At 36.4% G+C, this 20647-nt stretch overlaps 1 protein-coding gene across 5 annotated transcripts in view; it reads right to left on the bottom strand.

Annotated features, from left to right (window-relative positions):
- RAB23 (RAB23, member RAS oncogene family) overlaps nt 1–19760 on the bottom strand; it is a 30096-nt gene extending 10336 nt beyond the window's left edge. Inside the window, exons 1-4 of one of the 5 annotated variants that reach the window (XM_081294431.1) lie at nt 19493–19754; nt 17306–17341; nt 11244–11463; nt 8911–8996 (exon numbers count right to left, since the gene is read on the bottom strand). In XM_081294431.1, the coding sequence (XP_081150557.1) occupies nt 8911–8996; nt 11244–11398 (241 nt within the window). In that variant the 5' untranslated portion in view covers nt 11399–11463; nt 17306–17341; nt 19493–19754. Of the gene's footprint in view, nt 1–8910; nt 8997–11243; nt 11464–17305; nt 17342–17936; nt 17979–19492 lie in introns of all 5 variants that reach the window. The other 4 variants (XM_081294432.1, XM_081294434.1, XM_081294433.1 and 1 more) reach the window with 4 other exon arrangements.
- Nucleotides 19761–20647: the final 887 nt, after the last annotated feature.

The raw sequence follows: 20647 nt of genomic DNA on the forward strand, positions 1-20647 counted from the left end.
TGCCAATATAGAGTTTACATACCCAGAATAAATCATCTGGGATTCCAAAAAGCTTCTTAATATGATACATGCACTGTTATAACCTATTTATAAGGTCATATTTCAACATGTCTCATTGAACAATTAAGCCAGCAATCCCTGTCTATAAAATAATGTCTCTGAGCAATGGTTTTGGTTATTTCTTAAATTATATAGAATTTTTAAGTTTTTAATTTATTGATTTTTATGCATCATGAGTAATTCTTTTTGGATTTAAATCAGTGAGTCATAAAACTGAATAAAGCAGTTTTTCAATCACCAAATTTGTATCTTAACTCATCTTCCTAATTACATTATTATCTCAATCTATACTAGTAGTAGATATTATCACTTGCCTAGCTGACATCCCTTCCTAACAACATCTTCCCCCAATATATAATGCCATATGGTTTAGGAAGACTAAACCTAACTTCTGTGGGAGGAGGGGTTTTTGTGGATGTGGGGTAGGTGATCCAAGCCAATTAATCACATTCCCTTGACTATTGTAATCAGGTCAAGGCTGGTCTAATCAGAGAAAAGCTTGAGACTTTTGATCTATTGTTGTGAGAAGCAATCTTCTCTCCCCAAGGATATAAACAAAGCATGTGGCGTTCATTGCTCCTGGTAGCAATCTTGCAGTCAAGGAGAAAATCTACATGAGAGGAATTCCATACAGGGAGGAGGCAAAGCCAGGCGATTAAGTGAAGTTGCAGTCTAAACAAACCACAATTAAAAGTTATGCTACTTTCAGACTTTTCTATGAAACAAATCAATATACCCTGTTTGTAGTTTAAGTTATAAAATTTGAAAATGCTTTTCTGTTTTCAGCAACCAAAGCATTCCGATGGAACTCCAAATAAAAGCATAAAAGAATGTTCAATATAGCATTTCTTAAATTTATGTAAAACTGTCACTGTTTCTTCCTTAATTCAAGGTGCACTGTGAAGACCTAAGTTTCCCACCCTCTTTGTCATTTTAATAAGTTGGCTAAAAAAAGGTAATGTTATTAAGTCCTCCCCCACCACCAGGGATTAAAACCAGGGGCACTCTAGCACTGAGCCACATCTCCAGCCCTATTATTTTTATTTTTTGAGACAGAGTCTCACTAAGTTGCTTAGGGCCTCTCTAGCTTGCTTAGGCTGGCTTTGAACCTGGGATTCTGCCAGGTGTGTGCCTGGCTAAGAAAAGCTTTTAACAGACATTTATTTAGAAGCTTAGGGCAACTTTGAGTTAAACTGTTAAATATAGGGAAACCAAATTTTAAGCCTTTTAATCCAAGTGAAATACAGGGGGAAGTAATTTAAACATCATTCATAGTAAATTAAGATATAAATACTAATAAAGATGGCTCACTCTTTAATTCTGGTATATGTGGAGATCTAAAAAGTACTAAACTACATTAACTATACAATAAACTAGATGATCCAAACAAAACAACTAAATAATAAAAAACCTGGACGGTCTTATAGTAAAAATCGGTGAAAGCAGGAATAATACCTAAACTACAATGGGAAATTAAAATACTTTTAGTTATCTAGTCCTTTTAAAAAAATCGTCAGGGACCCAAATCATTTACTTAACTAGATAGTTCCAACATTTTCTTTATACTTATACACAAATTAAATCATGTTTTTACATTTGGCCAGATTTTTTTTTTTTCTTCAGTGGTAGGGATTGAAACCAGGGCTACTTAGTTATATCCCCAGTCCTTTTTTCATTTTGAGACAGGGCCTCCCTACTTTACTGAGACTCACCTTGAACTTGCAGTCTTTCTGACTCAGCTTCCTGAATCACTGGAATTACAGGCATGTACCACTATACCTAGCTAATTTCTAAAGTAAACTTTTAATTAGGGATAACTATAGATTCACACAGTTTTGCTTTTTTTTTTTTTTAAGTATATGTATACAATGGCCCAAAAATAACTACTGGGCTAAAAAAATAATACTCCCATATGAAATTGTCAAAATCTTAAAAGGAAATAACACAAGATTTTTCCTAATATCCATATAGGGCTGGGGTTGTAACTCAGTGTACAGTGGTCACCTGGCATGTGTGAGGCACTGGGTTTGATCCCCAGCACCACATAAAAATAAAAAATAAAAAATAAATCAAGATATGTGTCCACCTGAAACTAAAAGATACATATTTTTTAAAAAAGCTCTTTTTAAAAAAAGAACATATATTTCATATAGAAAGTCTACAGAACAAAAGAGAATAAAAATAGTGAAAATCTCATGTAATTACTATTTTTGGTATTTATACCTCTGGTTTTTTTGTTTATTTTTTCCTTAGAAAAAAACAGGTAAGCAGATGGTGAGAATAACCCCATTAAAAAATATGAATAGGGCCAGGTGCCATGGCACAGGCCTGTAATCCCAGCAACTTGGGAGGTTGAGGTAGAAGAATTCCAAGTTTAAGGCCACCCTCAGCAACTTAGTGAGACTCTGTCTCACTAAGTTAAAAGAGCTGGGGATGTGGCTCAGTGGTAAGGCATGCCTGGGTTCAATCCCCAGCACCAAAAAAACAAAACCAAAAAATCCAATCTAGGGGCTGAGGTTGTGGCTCAGTAGTAAAGTGCTTGCCTAGCACACATGAGGCACTGGGTTCAATCCTCAAGCACCACATAAAAATAAATAAATAAAGGTATTGTGTTCATCTATAACTAAAAAATTAAAACAAAAAAACTACTCTAAGAGCTTGAAGTAGTAATAACATAATTCTCAACCCTACAGCATGAATACAGGTGCACAAGATACAAATTGGCAACCATACACAATGATAAAGCCATTCTGATGGGAAGCTGTATAAGTTAGCTTTTTACTGCTGTGACCAAAACACATGACAATAACAACTTAAAAGAGGAAGGATTTATTTTGGCTCATAGTTTCTCAGGTTTCAATCCATGGTTAGCTAACCCCAACCATGCTTTAGGTTTCAGGGGAGGCAGAACATCATGGTGGAAGGTTGTGGAAAGTTGCTCAACTTAGAGCAGCAAGGAAGGAGGAAGGCAGAGAGACAGCTTGAAAGAACACACCAGGCACAAGAAATACCCTTGTAGGGCATCCTTCCAGGGACCTACTTCCCCCAACTTGGTCCCACTTCCTACAATTTCTAGTCCACTCAAATGATTAACATATCAAATGGACTAATATACTGATATGCTTACAGCCCTGGAGATCCAATCATTTCCTCAAAGCCTCACCTCTGAATATTGCTAAGCAGGGAACCAAGCCCTCAACACATGTGTCTTTGGGGGACACTTCAAATCCAAACTATGACAAACCTCTAAGGACAGAATAAATAGAGTGAATAGTAAGCAGGGACATGTAGTCTTAGGATGACACTTATGAGGTATACCACTCTCCTCAAAAAATTAAAATGTTATTTCTCAGAGTAGGCAGTGGAAGTCAATTTTCCTTGGTACCAATTTAGAAAGGCAACTTTAAATATCAGTGAAATTATGTTTTTATTAGATCTCAGTTATTTACTATAATTCTACATTTTCAGAAGTGGAAAAAATAAGATATATATTCAAAAGCTGCCTGAATTCATCCTGCTTCTCAAGGATACATATTTTATATCATATGTGTGAATTTACAAATAGAGTAGCAAGCTATTTCAATAAAATCAGTGGTAAATCCCATCTGAAAGTAGAAAAGTTTATGCACTTGCATGAAACTATATCCAAATAATCATTAACACTGCCAATTCAAACTGGCTATTTAATATACCTATTCTATTTCAAGTATTGCTCAGATAATCCATTTCACATACACATTCCCTTTCAAGTTGTGTACAATGACATGTCAAATAAGTTAAGACCTTAACGAAGAAATCAGTAGAATTTCCATTGTATACAACTGTTATTTCAGTTTCATTAAAACTAAGGTAGGTTATTTTAAGAGACTTTGAACAGATAATCATTACTGATTCTAAAGTCTTTGGGATTATTTAAATTGCTATCATTCTAATTACTAAGATAAAATACATTTTAAGTTTTACAATTTAAAGAGTAGATTTTAAAACAGAAAAACAAATTTAAGATGTGAAAAAAGGGGGCTGGGGATGTGGCTCAAGCGGTAGCGCGCTTGCCTGGCATGCGTGTGGCCGGGGTTCGATCCTCAGCACCACATACAAACAAAGATGTTATGCCCGCCGAAAACTAAAAAATAAATATTAAAAAATTCTCTCTCTCTCTCTCTCTCACTCTCTCTTAAAAAAAAAAAAAGATGTGAAAAAAGGATTATCTTTAAGGAAAACTTTTTGGATGTATTTCCAAGAAATGTTACTAGATGAATATAAATACAAGACAAAACAAGGAAACAGGATTAGATTACAATGCCTACAATCTACCTAGAACACACAAGACACTACATACTCAATACACATTTGCTAAAGGAAACTTTAAATCTTGAGTAACAGGCATAGAGCCAATAATAAAACATATATTATCCTCCTTTCTTGGGGCTTCTAGTGAGAGAGCAAATACTTTTAAGTGAAATAATTTATATTTACAAATGTGTACATATACTATTTTGCCTGTAGCTTAAAGTCAGAACGAAATATCTGTTAGGTAAAAATTTTTATACAATTAAAAAAATTAACCAAATGAATTGGCCTCCTAAGAGCAACTGAATTCACTTGAGCCAACATGGGCTATGCAAATGAGCTGAGGAAAAAAAGACAAAAACCAAAACAAAATAGACCCTACAACTCTGCAGCTCCATTAGTAGAAGTAACTCAGTCTGTTAGGGATAAACATGCAAACACTATATAATGATAAATTCAATAATCATAAAGAAGTAGCTCAAAAGAAAGTGATTAATCTTTTCAGGTGTGGGGGCCATAAAAGGTTTCATAGATTTCTGAGCTGTTCACACTTTAAGGTAGAAGGTCAAAAGTGACAAAAAAGAATTTCAGGCACTGTGAAAAAATAATCTGGAGATTTCACAGGAGTAAAGTGCATATGAGGAATCAGCAGGAGATGAGGCTAGATACACAAAGAGAAACACAACTATAAAGTTTTCTTACACCATGCTAAAATGCCTGAACTATTTTCTCAAACGAGGTTACTAGGAGTTTAACCAAAGGACATGATTTGACAATGACAAGAATAAGATAATTTTCATTTGACTGCATTTAATTTCTCAAATATGAAGCAAGGAAGTCATCTGAGAATGGAAAAAAAAAAAAGGGATCCTAAAGATTAAAGACAAGAGAAGGCATAAAATAAATATCTCTTTTGGATAACAACAGGGACTTGAGTAGTGTATAAAGGTATGTGGACACTGAATATTCATTAAAGCTATGTGATCATAACTTCAAAGTTCAGTCAAAATGGTCCTGATATTCATGAATAAGGTTCAGTGCTTGGATACAGACTGGTAGATAGTGGGGTTTAACTGGGTTGAACATTTTACAGAACAAGAATTACACAGGGAGTGCAGTGCAGGGAGTTAAAGCAAATATTTACAGAATGAGAAAAACTAAGTTGAGAAAGGAAAGAAGTAAAATCATGTGAAAAGTTATAGTAAAAAGAGTAGTAAGGTCAGTGAACAGAAGGGCTCAACAAGTTCAAGGATAGTTAAAAGAATATGGAGGGGCTGGGGATGTGGTTCAAGCGGTAGCGCGCTCGCCTGGCGTGCGTGCGGCCCGGGTTCGATCCTCAGTACCACATACCAACAAAGATGTTGTGTCCGCCGAGAACTAAAAAATAAATATTAAAAAAAAAATTCTCTCTCTCTCTCTCTCTCCTCTCTCACTCTCTCTTTAAAAAAAAAAAAAGAATATGGATATTAAAGTTAGCAAACTAGAATCATAAGAACTTGTAATCATCAAGTGGGAGTTTATAGAGGTTTAAATTTTAGAAGTAATAAAAAGATCATTGACCTTGTGAAGGGCAAGGAAATGAGTAATAAACTGAATTTTCAGAAAGTAATAATAGGTAGAGGTGTAAGCCTAGTCCTGGATTCAATCCCCGGCACCACACACAAAAAATAAACTGAACAATTCTAAAGGAAAAAAAAATGATCCAGACACCACTGTTACCAGGAAGGAGACATGAAGTTGATAAACCATGGTAACCAGGGAGGTAGGTAAAACTCTCATGACTGAATTTTAAGATGCTGAGGTTTCAAAAAGAAGAGAAATGGTTTGGAAACAGAAATGAGAAAGAAAGACACTCCTGCAACAACATCCATCAAGTTTTGAAAAACATGAAGATGTGGGGATGTGAGCAAGAAGACAACTTCCACTAGAGAAGGTAGCAGGGATAACAGCATTTTTAGGAAATGAATCAAATTTTAGTTAGAACAAGAAGGTTAGACAAAGAGGAAATGTCACAGAAGAAAGGGAAATCAGTACGTTTAATTGAGCCTTTCTTTATGAATTTAAGCATACATTTTAGAATTCACTTGAGCCAACATGGGCTATGCAAATGTTGTCATGATTTCTTCCTCTCACATGTATATATCACACTTTCTGGGGGGAGGGGGGTACCAGGGATTGAACTCAGGGGCACTCAACCGCTGAGCCACATCCCCAGCCCTATTTTGTATTTTATTTAGAGACAGGGTCTCACTGAGTTACTTAGTGCCTTGCCGTTGCTGAGGCTGGCTTTGAACTCTGGATCCTCCTACTTCAGCCTCTGGAGTTGATAGGATTACAGGCAAACCACATCTGGCACACTTTTGTGAATGTTTATAACACAGCACTAGTAGGCTTTAGCGCTCAGTTTCATGTGTCACTGTCCCTTTACCTCTTCAACAGCATCTGGGAAATGCAGAGTATTAAACAACTATTGATATGAATTACCAAATCCTTATTAAGCATCAAAAGATCATGCTTGGGGCTGGGGTTGTGGCTCTAGTGGCAGAGCGCTCGCCTTGCACATGCAAGGCTCTGGGTTCAATCCTCAGCACCACATAAAATAAATAAATAAAATAAAGGTATTGTGTCCTAACTAAAAAAAAAAGATCATGCTATATGATACTAGATCAAGCTTTCAGTTATTGTTTTTCATTTCAGAAACCATTGGTAGTGAGTTGGAAGAACACTGAAAATGTCCTTTTAAATTCCGAAAGAAAAGGGCTAAGTATGGTAGCACATCTTAGTCCCAGCTACTCTGGAGGCTGAGGCAGGAGGACCACAAGCTTGAGGCCAACCTGGAAAACTTACAAAGACCTTGTCTCAAATGAAAAAAAGAAATGGCTAGGGATGCAACTCAGTGGTAGAGCACTTGTCTAGCATGCCCAAGGCCCTGGGTTCAATTGGCAGTACTGAAAAAGTGAAAATGCAAATTTAAAAATTCCAAAAGGACAAAATTTTATAGGAAATATTAAAGGACACTAAGCTCCATTTATAAGTTCAATTGAAACTCTCTTTAGGAATTTAAGCTCATATTTTAAAACCTTAAATTCTCTTGTTGTGGCTCCTTCCTCTCCACGTATACTTAACACTTCCCTGAACTATTCTTTAGCATTGCACTAATAAGAATTACCGTGTCATTTACTTTTAATTAAGCAAAATGCCATCTTATTTTCAGGGGCTTTACTTTTTATATGTTAAGTTTTCACTCGGAAAGTACAGTAATTTCTTTGTGTGTCAGGGTAGACATTTAATAGTTTCTGTCTTGATTCAGTCTGATTTATCTATATATGAGTCACATAATTCTAAGACAGAAATAAGCTATCTACAGTATGAAGTGTTATTTGACACTCCACAAGATCTTTAGAATAATAATGAACTGGCACAATAGCTAAACTGTGGAGCCAACCTAGATGTCCTTCGGTGGATGAATGGATAAAAAAATATATGGCATTTATACACAATGGAATATTACTCTACACTAAAAAAGAATAAGATCATGGCATTTGCAGGGAAATGGATGGCACTAGAGAAGATTATGCTAAGTGAAATTAGCCAATCCCAAAAAAACAAATGCCGAATGTTTTCTCTGATATAAGGGGGGTGACTCAAAGTGGGGTAGGGAGGAAGAGCATGGGTAAAAATTACCTCTAGATGTAGGGAATAGGGATGGGAGGGAAAGGGTGGAAGAAGGGGAATAGCAAGGATAGTGGAAGGAGACAGTCATCATTATACAAAATTCATGTATGAAGATGTGAATTTGGTGTCAACATACCATATATACAAACAGATTTGATAAATTGTGGTATAAAGGTGTATTAAGAATTGGAATGCAAAAAAATTATAAATGTAATGCACTCCACTATTGTCATGTATGTAAGAAAAAAAAGAATAATGAACTGGGATTTTTAAGAAATACTTTGAAATTAGTTTAGCTATTCTTTTTATTTATTTATTTGTGTGTGTGTGTGTGTGTGTGTGTGTGTGTTGCCGAGAATCAAACCCAGTGCTTTGTGTATGTTAGACAAGCACTCTACCATTGAGCTGTGTTCCCAGCTCTATTTTAACTATTCTTAAAGAGAAATCCTTATGTGGGAAACATGAAGAGCAAAGTTTTTTATTCAGCCAAAAGAACACACCCAAGGGGTTGGGGTTGTTGCTCAGCAGTAGAGTGTTTGCCTAGAATGTGTGAGGAGCTGAGTTCAATCCTTAGCACCATATAAAAATAAATAAATTAATTAAAGATACTGTGTCCAACTACAATTAAATGTGTGTGTGTGTGTGTGTGTGTGTGTGTGTGTGTGTGTGTATGGGGCTGGGCTTGTGTCTCAGCGGTAGAGTGCTTGCCTAGCACACGTGAGACATGGCTTCGATTCTCAGCACCACATGAAAATAAAGGTTATTGTGTCCACATACAACTAAAACAAATATTTTAAAAACACATACATACATACATATAGATATAGATATTTATTTATTTTTTAAAGAACACACCAAGCAAAAAATATAAGTCTCACATTTTACCTCGATAGTAGGCTTTGGTTATTGCATCAAATTCCTCTTGACCTGCAGTATCCCATAACATTAGTCTAACATCTTCATCATTAACTCTGAAAGGAGAGATGAATTTATTCCATAGGAATGAAAATATTTTTTGTAACTTAGCTTTGTGTGCATTTTTATTTTTCACATCCAAAAGTATTAAAACTACATTGTCAGTTTCACTCTGAAAAAGTCTATGAGTTCAGTATTTTTAAATGTTGATACTATTCCCAATAGTGAAAGCAAAACTATATAGCTTTACATATGATTTGGATTTATCTGCCACTTTTCTCCTTCAACAATAGTCATGAATGATAGTGGCTCTGAGATTAGGAAGTATTGGCAAAGGGGAATTCCCTTAGGCCAGTGTTTATTCTTCTCTCGCTACACCATTTTAATGGGTTCTGATGCCCTAGTGATAGAATGAGAATAAGAGAAAGCAGCTTACCTGCTTGTTACCCTCCAACTAAAAAATTTTCTCTACTTTGTCATATTGTTAATTCTCATTATTTATAGGAGCTATGATCTAAAATATCACTATATATATATATTTGTCTGTGTGTGTGTGTATGTAGTGCTGGAAATCAAACATAAGGCCTCTCACTTGTTAGGCAAGTGCTCTACCACTAAGATACAACTCCAGTCCCATAATATCACTTTGAACACCAAATAAGCACTGAACCACACCACTCCTAGGGGAATTATAGGGTTAGGTTCCTGAGAACCCCTAGTTACATTTCATCACCTTATTTTATATGTGTTTTTAAGTACAGATACTTATTAATATAATTGTTAATTCATTAATGTTCAATTAATATCCAATAGCAAGCACTATAGACCAATAACACTCTTATCTATGTCTGAACAAAGCTTGCCTAACACAAGTATTTTTCTCCATGAGGCACATCATACCTTCAATACAATACAAACTTCAGTACTATACCTAGGGGCCATTTTAAACAGTAATATCACTAACAAAAGAGCAGTAAATAAATAAATCCAAGATTATGTCCATCTACAACTAAAAAAATAAAAATTTTTAAAAAGCATAAAATGTGAAAAATATGGCATTATAAGGAACACAAAAAAGACAAGTGTTCATTGTGTGAGAACTGAAACAAGAAAGAAAAGTAACACCTTGGTTTGACCTCAGCTAGGAAGGTACATGTTGGGTAACCCATATGCTGCTCTGCACATGTCCACAAATAACTACAAAAATACTCAAGTACTTACTTTGTGATTACAAGTAAATTTTACCAAGTAGATGAATTTGCAAATAAAGAACCTACGAATAATGAGGATCAACTATATACTTAAAATATTAATTTGGCTTCAGGTAATAAGTACAAGAAATATATACCATCAAGACTTAAAATGAACCTTCTTAAAATATGTTCCAAGAAAGCAAGCAAATATGGAAGTACAAAAAAGCATCCCAGAACAGATTAAAAATTCATCTTTAAAACAATAAAACACAGGGCTCGGGTTGTAGCTCAGTGGTAGAGTGCTCACCTTGCACACAGAGGATGCTGGTTTCGATCCTCAGCACCACATAAAAATAAAAGGTACTGTGTCCATCTACAACTAAAAAAATATTTTCAAAATGATAAACACAGTTATCTTTACTTGATGTTAGTATCTAGGCCAATGAATCAGATGTTTAATGTTCTTATTTTCTTTTGTCTCCTACAACCTAAAACAGTCTTTAAAGTTATCAAGATTGATGACAAAAACTATTACTGAGGTGTTTTAGAAATTCAACTGGATTTCCTGAAGTAGGATTTCCTTTTCATGGGCAAATTTAATCCTCCCAAATCTGTCTTCTCTTATACCTTTAGAATAAAAGCAAATTATTATTTCCTTAACTTCTAAGTAGTATTGCCCAGTTTTAAAAAGAGAAGAGACATTCTAAACAAAAGACACCTGTAATGTAAGAGATGAAAACTTTATTTTGAGACAGGTAACTTTCCTTCTAAATAAAATAGGAAGAAACAAAAATCTGTTTAAAGTCTATCACCATTTTATGTAATAAATATTCAAGTTATCACTAATAAATATAAAACATAAGAAAAAATGGGGAAAGGGAGCACAGTAAAAATGAAAAAACAAGAGAAAGAGGAAAAGAAGATGAAAGGAAAAACAAGGATAAAGATATATATGCTAATGAATAACTGAAAACGACCATCAACTGTCACATGAGTCACTGCCACTTAACCTTGGACTACTATACTATAATTAGTTACTATTACTACAATGAAAGTCTTGGATATAGTTCACAACTCAAAACCAAAGGGATAAAGCAGTCAACTACATACTGGATTTGTCGCTCTAAAAAGTCAACTCCAATGGTTTTCTTGTAGTCTTTTGTAAAAATGCCTTTGCAATATCGCTGAATCATACTTGATTTTCCAACTGCTCCATTGCCTACAACCACCATCTTGATGGCCACTTCCATATCTTCCTCCAACATTTTTGAAGTAGAAATGGTTTCAGTACCAACTCCAATTCCAAGTGATCAGAACTTCTCTTTCACACCTGTAGTTTAAAATGAAATTATTCTTTGTGTCACAAAAATTGTACAAAATAAAATAAACCATAACTGTTTTATCAATAAATAACACTACAAGAATTAGTTTCCAAGACTAGGGTCTCATTCTACCTCTTTTAGATAAATTTTTTGGAAGATAAAACAATAATTTTTGATACCACATCAACAGCACAATGCATGACATTCATATATCAACAAATGCCTAATTCTACATAGCATTCTGTTTCATACAGACCAAGCCTATGGGCATTGCAACTGAGGCTTGATTTAAAGTTACCACTTACTAGTAATGTACTCTTGGTGAAGTTATTGCCTAACCTCTTTAAGCTTCTGTATCCTGGCAATAAAATCTACCTCACAGTGTTGTTGATCATGGATACATATAAAGGACTTACCATAGTGAAAGTTAAACATGCAAAACTTAGTAGTTTTACGTAGCATAATAAATACCCCCACAGTATTACACCAAATGGGTAGCAAATGTAAAATCTGATAAAAATGTTTTTTAACCTTATAGGTAATAATTAGCATCCCTAGAAAAACACCCCAAAGAAAGGTTTACAATGAATCCTGTACAATTTTTTTATTTTAATTTTTCACACTTTTTTATTAGTGCATTATAGTAGTACATTAATGATGAGTTTTACTGCTACATATGCATACATATACACAATATAACAATATAATTCGGCCAATATCACTTGGATATTGTTCATAATCAATTCCCCCTTTCCTGCCCACCTCACAACCCCTTGGTCTACACAAATCTTATACCATATATTCTTTCTTTAGTTTTGGACCAGTTACAGTTAATTACTAGTTAGGCCCCTGCCGTACTTATTATATTCTAACTACCTTAACTGAAAACTCTTTATACAACCACTACACAAAACAAATCTGAAATGTGAAGAAAATTCCTTTCTTTTTCCTTAGTAGAGTCTCAGCAATTGCCCCTGGTACTTCACAAACTTGCCTGATCATAAGAATCACCTGTCAGTACTTGCTAAAGTAGAGGCTCTAAGTCGGTGATATAATTCATCAGAAATCTCAGAGCACTAGCTGCAATTCTGAAATTTTTAAAATGAGCACAGAAGTATACAATTTAATTATCCTTTCAAAAGAAATGCTATGTTGAGTGTGCAAGCACCACACCTTTAGGATCTATTGCACTACCACTTCTTTTAAGGCCATACTCTCCCCAAGTGAAGAGCAAACAGGAAGGACAACTGTGCCCAACATGAGTCAGGCCAATTCTGCTCCATGTGGGATTCCTTTTTGTGCAGGGTCTCCCCATCAAACTGGTTGAGGTTTTCTGGCAGCCGCAGACTGGGGCTCTTTCCATTCAATCCTCCTTTCTCCTTTCATAGGCATCAAACTGGCATTGCAGTCTCAAGGACTCCTCTTGATCATTTTTGCATTTCCGCCAATAACTCTCTTATGCTTATAATTCCTTCCTGACATTTGCTTTTTGAAGGACTCAAATAGGCAAGTGATTTTATAATTAGACAAATGATATAACTGTTACCTTAGGCTAGTGACTCTAAACCTTGACTATACACTGGAATAACCTAGAGAACTTTAAAAATTACTAATGCTTGGATCCTTTCTCTTAGAATATGATTTAAGTGGTCTAGGATACAAGCTGGATATCAAGTACCACCACCCTTCTACTCTATGAAAAGGTTTGTCTTTCAGGATACTTACAGTAAAAATCAAAAATTCCTACCATGATCTGACCCCTATTCATCTAGCTTTATCTCACACCAGTTGAGTTCTTGGAAGGCAATTTCCTTCTCTCTACCTAAACAATTATTTATGCCAAAAGATTATGAAGTTTAAAATAATAATAATAAAAAAGCTACAACAAAATGTATCATAGTTTACCCTTTTAAAAATACATACTTCAGAGATCTGTTTCTAAAAGAATAGACATCTCTTTCCCTATTCATTAATTTTATGTATAATTTAAAACTCTGGATATTATACATAAAACAAACATAAGGTTCTAAAAAGTAGAAAGAAGGGACCCAGGTGCAACAGCATATACCTATAATCTCTGTGACTCAGGAGGATGAGGAAGGAGGATCAAAAATTTGAGGTTAGCCTCAGCAACTTAGTGAGACCCTGTGTCAAAATTTAAAAAAGAAAAAAAAAAAAAAAAAAAAAAAACCCAGGGCTGGGGATGTGGCTCAAGCAGTAGCGTGCTCGCCTGGCATGCATGCGGCTTGGGTTCGATCCTCAGCACCACATACAAAGATGTTGTGTCCACTGAAAACTAAAAAATAAATATTAAAAATTCTCTCTCTCTCTCTCTCTTAAAAAAAAAAAAAAAAAAAAAAAGAAGGAAGATTGGCTATGTACCTGGCTATGGACAACAGGATACAAGGAACAAAGTAGTAAATTTTCCTTGAGTTTCTCATATATCTCAGACTGGATTATGGAGGCGCCAATAACCAAGAAATGCTAATAAAAAAAAGACCCAACAAAAGTCTACTCTTTTTAGCTAAAGGACCAGAAAAAGTGCAGCCTAGCAAGAGCAAGACAGAAAAAATACTCTTGTGAGAAATATAATGATGTGACCTAATTCCCCCATGAGGTGATATCAGAGAAGACCAACTGAAGAGCCACCACTTTCATCCCCATTGGGAGGTCATGAAGGGACCCTCAACCCCAAACCACCATCATATGGGGAGCCTAGACATCCACCCCATCCAGCAGTTGTCATCTCTATTCACCTTTATGTCCCTTTCCTTGCTGGGATAGTGTTAGAAGATGCCTATTAGAAAGGCAAAACTTTCACCAACTTCCCTCAACATAGAGTGTGTTCACTGAAATCAAACTAGAAATCACTAACAGAAAAGTAACAGGGAAATCTCCAGACATTTGAAACCAGAAACACACACTTCTCTATGGATCAAAGTAATCTAAAGAGAAGTTACAAACATTTTTTTAAATAAAAATAAGAGAACAACATATGAAAATGTGTAAGATACAACAGATTTCAGAGTTACCTTAGAAAAGAGTAACTCAAAAACCAATCTAAGCTCCCACCTCAAGAAAACAGAAAAAGGGCAAAATAAACCCAAATCAAACAAAAGGAAGAAAATAATAAAGAACAGAAATTAATTTAAAAGAAACTAAAAGCTAATTTTGGAAAAAGTTCAATAAAAATGACAAATCTTTAGCAAGATTACTAAAGAAAAAAAAAAGCAGACACAAATTACCAATATCAAGGATGAAATGGCAGAGGCCAGAAAGATATTTCAAATATAATACAATTTCAGACATAAAAATAAACAACTCTTCACACATGTATCTGACAACCTACATGAAATGGAGATCAAAAAGTATAAACTGCCACAACTTACACAATAAGAAATAAGATTATTTGAATGGTTCTATAACTATGAAGGAGATTAAATTTGTAACTTTAAAACTCAGGGAAAAAAATCTTCAAACTCAGGAGATTTCAAAGGAGAACCTCATAATACATTTGAAAAATTAAAACCAATGACAAAAAATCTCTTTCAGAATAGACAGAGGAGAGAAACAATTCCCAATTCATTTTATGAAGCCAACATTATCTTGAAACCACACAAAAGTACCAAAAAGAAAAATAGACAAATAACCTCTTATGAACAAAGATGCAAATTTCTCAACAAAATATTAAAGTGAATTGAGTAATATAAAAATAACAATACACCACAACCAAATGGGCTTTATTCTGGGGGAAAGGAAGCTGGTTTAATATTTGAAAATTAGTTAATGTAATACACCACATTAGGCTGGGAGGGGGAATGCATCACAATATCAACTTAACATCCTTTTTTTTTGGGGGGGGGGAGTGGACAACTCCCAGCAAACTAGAATCCATAAGACTTTTCAACCTAATAAAGAGCACTGAAAACATAAAACCTACAGTTAACATCATACTTAATTCTCAAAGACTTAATAGCTTTTCCCTTAGACTGGGAACATGGTAAGGAAGTTCACTCTCACTACTGTATATCATACACAAAATCCTAACCAGTGCAACAGCCAACAAAATTTTTTTAAAAATTTAGAAAATAAATAAAACTGTCTCTATTCACAAATGACAGGATTATCTCTGTAGAAATATCCAAAGAATCCCAAAGAATCTACAAAACAATAAACAAAAGAAAACAAAACACCCTGCAACTAATATTAGTGAGTTTAGCAAGGTCACAGGATACAAGGGCAACACATAAAATTTAACTATACTTTTATATAATAACAATGTACAATTTGAAAGCAGAATTTAAAATATCAGATTTATAAAAGCTCCCAAAACTTTTAAAAATTACAAAAAAAAAACCCTAAAAACTACAAAACATACAGGATCTGTATACTGAAAATTACAAAACACTACTAAACATAATAATAAATAGAACGACACAACATGTTAATGGACTGGAAGACTCTACAAAGTAAAAACAGCAATTCTTGGAGCTGGGGTTGTGACTCAGAGGTAAAGTCGCCTACCATGTGTGAGGCACTGGGTTTGATCCTCAGCACCACATAAAAATAAAATAAAGATATTGTGTCTACCTATAACTAAAAAATAAATGGTAAAAAACCCAGCAATTCTCAAATTGATCTATTTAATGCATTTCCAATCAAAGTATCAACAAGATTTCCCAGACAAGCTAGCTTTACAACTTATATGGAAAGGCAAAGAAAGAAAATTGGAGGAAATCATAATGCCTAATTTAAAGACATTGTAAACCTAACTTAATCAAGAAAGTGTGATACTGGCAAAGGGAAAGTACATTAATCAATGCAACAGAATAGAGGGCTCAAAATAGATCCACACAAAAACAACCAATTGATTTTGACAAAGGTGGGAAAAACAATTCAATGGAGAAAAGAGAGTCTTTCAAAATATGGTGATGAAAAATTATACATCCACATGCAAAAAAGTAAAAGTTTCATCTAAACTTCACAAACAACTCAAAATGAATCACAAAGCTAAATGTAAAACTGTTAACTTTAACAACAAACAAATTTTTTTAGAAGGAAGAAATTTTTCTTTCTTTTTTTTTTTTTTTAAAGAGAGAGAGAGAGGAGAGAGAGAATTTTTTTTTTAATATTTATTTTTTAGTTATCGGCGGACACAACATCTTTGTTTGTATGTGGTGCTGAGGATCGAACCTGGGCCGCACGCATACCAGGCGCGCTACCGCTTGAGCCACATCCCCAGCCCGGAAGAAAATTTTCTTGACCTGGTGTTAGACAAAGAGTTCTTGGACATAATGCCCAAAAGACACATTTAAAGGAAAAACTTATAAACTGGACTTCAGTAACATTAAAATCGTCACAATAACAAAAAGACAAACTAAAGACTGGGAGAAAACATTTGCAAAACACTTACGTGACATAAAATTTGTAACCAGACATATAAAGAATCCTCAAATCTCAACATAAGAAAACAACTCAAAATTGGGCAAAAGACTTGGCTACATAACTCACCAAAAGGATATACATATCAAATGAACATATCAAAAGATATTCAACACCTTTGACCATTGGTTAAAGCCAATGAGATACCACTATGACATACTACTACGCAACTGAGTGTATAACTTTACAACTTAGAAACTCAGAGGAAAAAAAAAATGTCTAGGCTCAGTGATTTCAGACTGGGAAAGTTAAAATTACTGACAAAAGTCAGACATGGGAGGAACACTTGAGCCCAAGAGCTCAAGACCAGCCTGCAGGGAGACCTTCCTTAAAAAAAAAAAAAAAAAAAAAGACAGTGTCAAGTACTGGGAAAAATGTGAAAGGATGTGGAGAAACTAGAATTCTCACCTTTTGCTGGTGGGACTGCAAAACGACACAGCCACTCTGGAAAATGGTTTGACAGTCAATGAGTTAAACATAGATTAACTATATAATCCTAAAATCTCACAGGTAGCATTACCCTAGAAAAATGAAAAGTTCACATAAAAATCTGTACCATGTATTTATAGCAGCTCTATTCATAACTGTCTAAAACTGAAAACAACCTAAATGTTCTTTAATGGATGGATGTATAAATGAGTAGATGAATGTGACATATCAAGCTAAGGAAATACTACTTGGAAGGAAGGGAGAAAGGAAAGAGTTAGTAATTGATGGATGTGGTGGTAGTGCAAATCATAAATTCAAAGCCAACAATGGCAATTTGAGACCCTGTATCCAATAAGAAAAAAAAAAGATGGGGGTGCTAGAGATGTAACTCAGTTCATCAGGCCCTGGGTTCAATCTCCAATACCACAAAAGAAAGAAAAAAAAAATTATCCTAACATGAAACAACTTGGGAGGGATCTCAGAGCATCATGGTTAGTGAAAGAAGCAGTATCAAAAGGTCTCATTCAACATCTTTGGGCATTGGTTAAAGCCATATTAAAATCACAATGAGATACCACTACACAACTGAGTGTATAACTTTACAACTTACCAAATCTCAGTGGTAGAGCGATTGCCTAGCATGGGTGAGGCACTGGGTTCAATTCCAGGAACCACATAAAAAAAATAAACAAATAAAATAAAGATACTGTGTCCATCTACAACTAAAAATATATTTTAAAAAAACTCAGAAAAAAATGTCTAGGCTCAAGTGATTTCAGGTATGATGGCAAAGTTAAAATTACTGACAAAAGTCATGATATGGGAGGATCACTTGAGCCCAGGAGTTCAAAGACCAGCCTGCAGGGAGACCTTGACTAATGATTCAATTTAAATGACATTCTGGAAAAGAACAGTCATTGACAGGAGTTAGGGATAAGGAGTGAGATATAAAGGAATAACATGATTTTTTTGTGTGTGGTGGTAGAACTGCTTTATGTCCTGACTGTAGTAGTGGTTACATGAATCTAAAATTCACATAATTGTACATCCTCCTCAAAAGTCAATTTTACCATAAATTTCAAAAATAAAATTGAAAGAAAAAAGTGAAAGCAGATCTTAACATAACTCTTGAGATTTTTCAGTCACTACAAACTTAAAACCCTACATCAAAACAATGATGTCCTTAGAAAAGCCGAATTCTGAGTATAATTAAAACCTTGACAGTAATGCTTTTATGTAAGCACCCTTTCCCTACAAACAATTTTAAAATTAATTGGCCAAACAATTAATTAGAAATGAAAAGGATGCGTCAACTCTGATCAAAAAGTGTTTTTTCGTTAACAACTTGTAATTAAAAACTTCCTAGAGTCAATGAAGTTACCTAGAACATAACATATTAGAAAGTTATGTAAAAACTAGAGAAGTAAATAGCCTACTTTGGACCCCACCGCCACTTCCCTAGCTCCTGATTCTTAACTCTCTCACACTCGGGTACATATTCCTGGAAACTACGGTAGTTAAATCTCTGAGTAAAGAAATTCTGTGGCAGCCAGCGTCAATGAAACAGTGCAGTCTGGCTCATTCATATTTTAGCAGTTGGAGCGAGAAACTAGGGAAGGGTGGGGCCGCGGCTAAGGAGGGGCCCCCACTGCGGGGAGACTAGGGGTCTGAAAGCCCAGCCAGGGCAGACCTGGGACCCTCTTCCCGCGCAAACCTAACCCGGCACTCTAGGTCCCCCGCTGGTGCGTCGCCCGGCTGGGCCGCCCCTTTCTCCATTTGGGGCTGGGGGACTGCAAGAAGCTGGATGCTCAGCCAGCCGGAGGGATGGACGTGGGGAGACGGCGCCTCGCTCCACCCCACTCTTTCCCGCCCACAAGGTAATCTCTGGCACCGCCGCCCACACAGATCCGACCACTGGGAGCTGAGAATGGGCGCCGGGCCCCCCACCTCCTCCCTCAAACTTGGGCTCTGTTCAGCAGGGGGGGGGATGGGAGCCGGGCCTGGAGGCCCCTGCCCCCACGCCCCTCTCCGCAGCTCGGCGCAAGGCGCTTCCCGGGACCCCAAGAGAAGCGGGTCCTTCCCCAGCGGAGGCCGAGAACCTCAGGCGGCCCTGGAGAGGGCAGATGAGCGCAGCGACGCTACCCCGGAGCGCGAGCCGCTACTCACCGTCCCTCGCCAGCAGCGGACCCGCCGGCCGGCGCGACCGGCTCCTCCTGGTCGCGGCGCAACCGCCACCGCCTCCCAACGCTCCAGCTCCCCAGGGGGGCCGCCCGACTGCCTCGCACCTTCTTTCTCTCTTTTAAAAATGACTATGGATTTTAAACTAACTTTATTAGCACTGAGGTCTCAGGTCGAATGGCTAAGCGGGTGGCTCCACCAGGGATGGCGGGGCGCGGGAGACTCGACTCCCCTCAACTGTGGACCCACCGCACTGTGGAGCATGCGCCGGGCTTGTTCTGCGCATGCTCCGCGCCAAACCGTGCCCCGCCCCACCCCTGCACCGGCTGGTGGTGGAGTGGGCGGCTGCAGTGGGATCCCTGTCTCCTTTCCGGCCGCGTACACCCAGAATTCCAGAGATGAGAAGGATTTGCTAGCCCATAGGGTCTGGAAGAAAGAACTCAAACGAAGAAGGTTCGCATAAGTTTACCGAAACAGCGATCAGACTCCGGAGTCCTCAAAGCTCTTTCCTCGCCCCCAGTGCACACCTATTTTCTTGAGTTGGAGACATCCAAGTAACAGAGTGAATAAAAGTGTCAAGCAAAGTGAAAATGCACTCACAGCCAACAGGATTTGGATGGACGAGGTAGAAGCCTGAGTTAGTTAGTAATTCAGAAAACCAACTCCCAAGCTAAGAGGTCCTGCAAAAAGCAACCAAACTTGTCCCAGTTGCCTCTAATTTCCAAATAAAATAGGAAAAAAATGATGGAAAATACCTAGTGTTGGCGAGTATCTGAAGTTATTGCAAGTAACTGAATTATTTTACCTTACTCCTTGGATGTAAAGTGGAATAATAATTGAGAAACAAACACTATTCGCTAAAGGTGCATATTTGACCCTGCCGTTCAGACCCTACACTTCCAGCTGAGAGAAATGTATTTATAGGTGCAGCGACATGCAAGTATCAGAATGCTCATAGCTGCATTTGTTGTAATAGGCCCAAAGGTCAGTATCTCAAAAGACCATCAACAGTAAGTAAACAGATTCTCACAATGTTCACAGGAACACTACATGGCAATGCAAAGAACCATTTGCAACTATAGGCAACAGCATGGAGGAACGATGGAAACCCAAAGTTGAGTATAAAAATTTAGACACAAAAGT

This window comes from Spermophilus citellus, assembly GCF_964194105.1.
Source record: "Spermophilus citellus genome assembly, chromosome: 5".
Classification (NCBI taxonomy): Eukaryota; Metazoa; Chordata; class Mammalia; order Rodentia; family Sciuridae; genus Spermophilus; species Spermophilus citellus.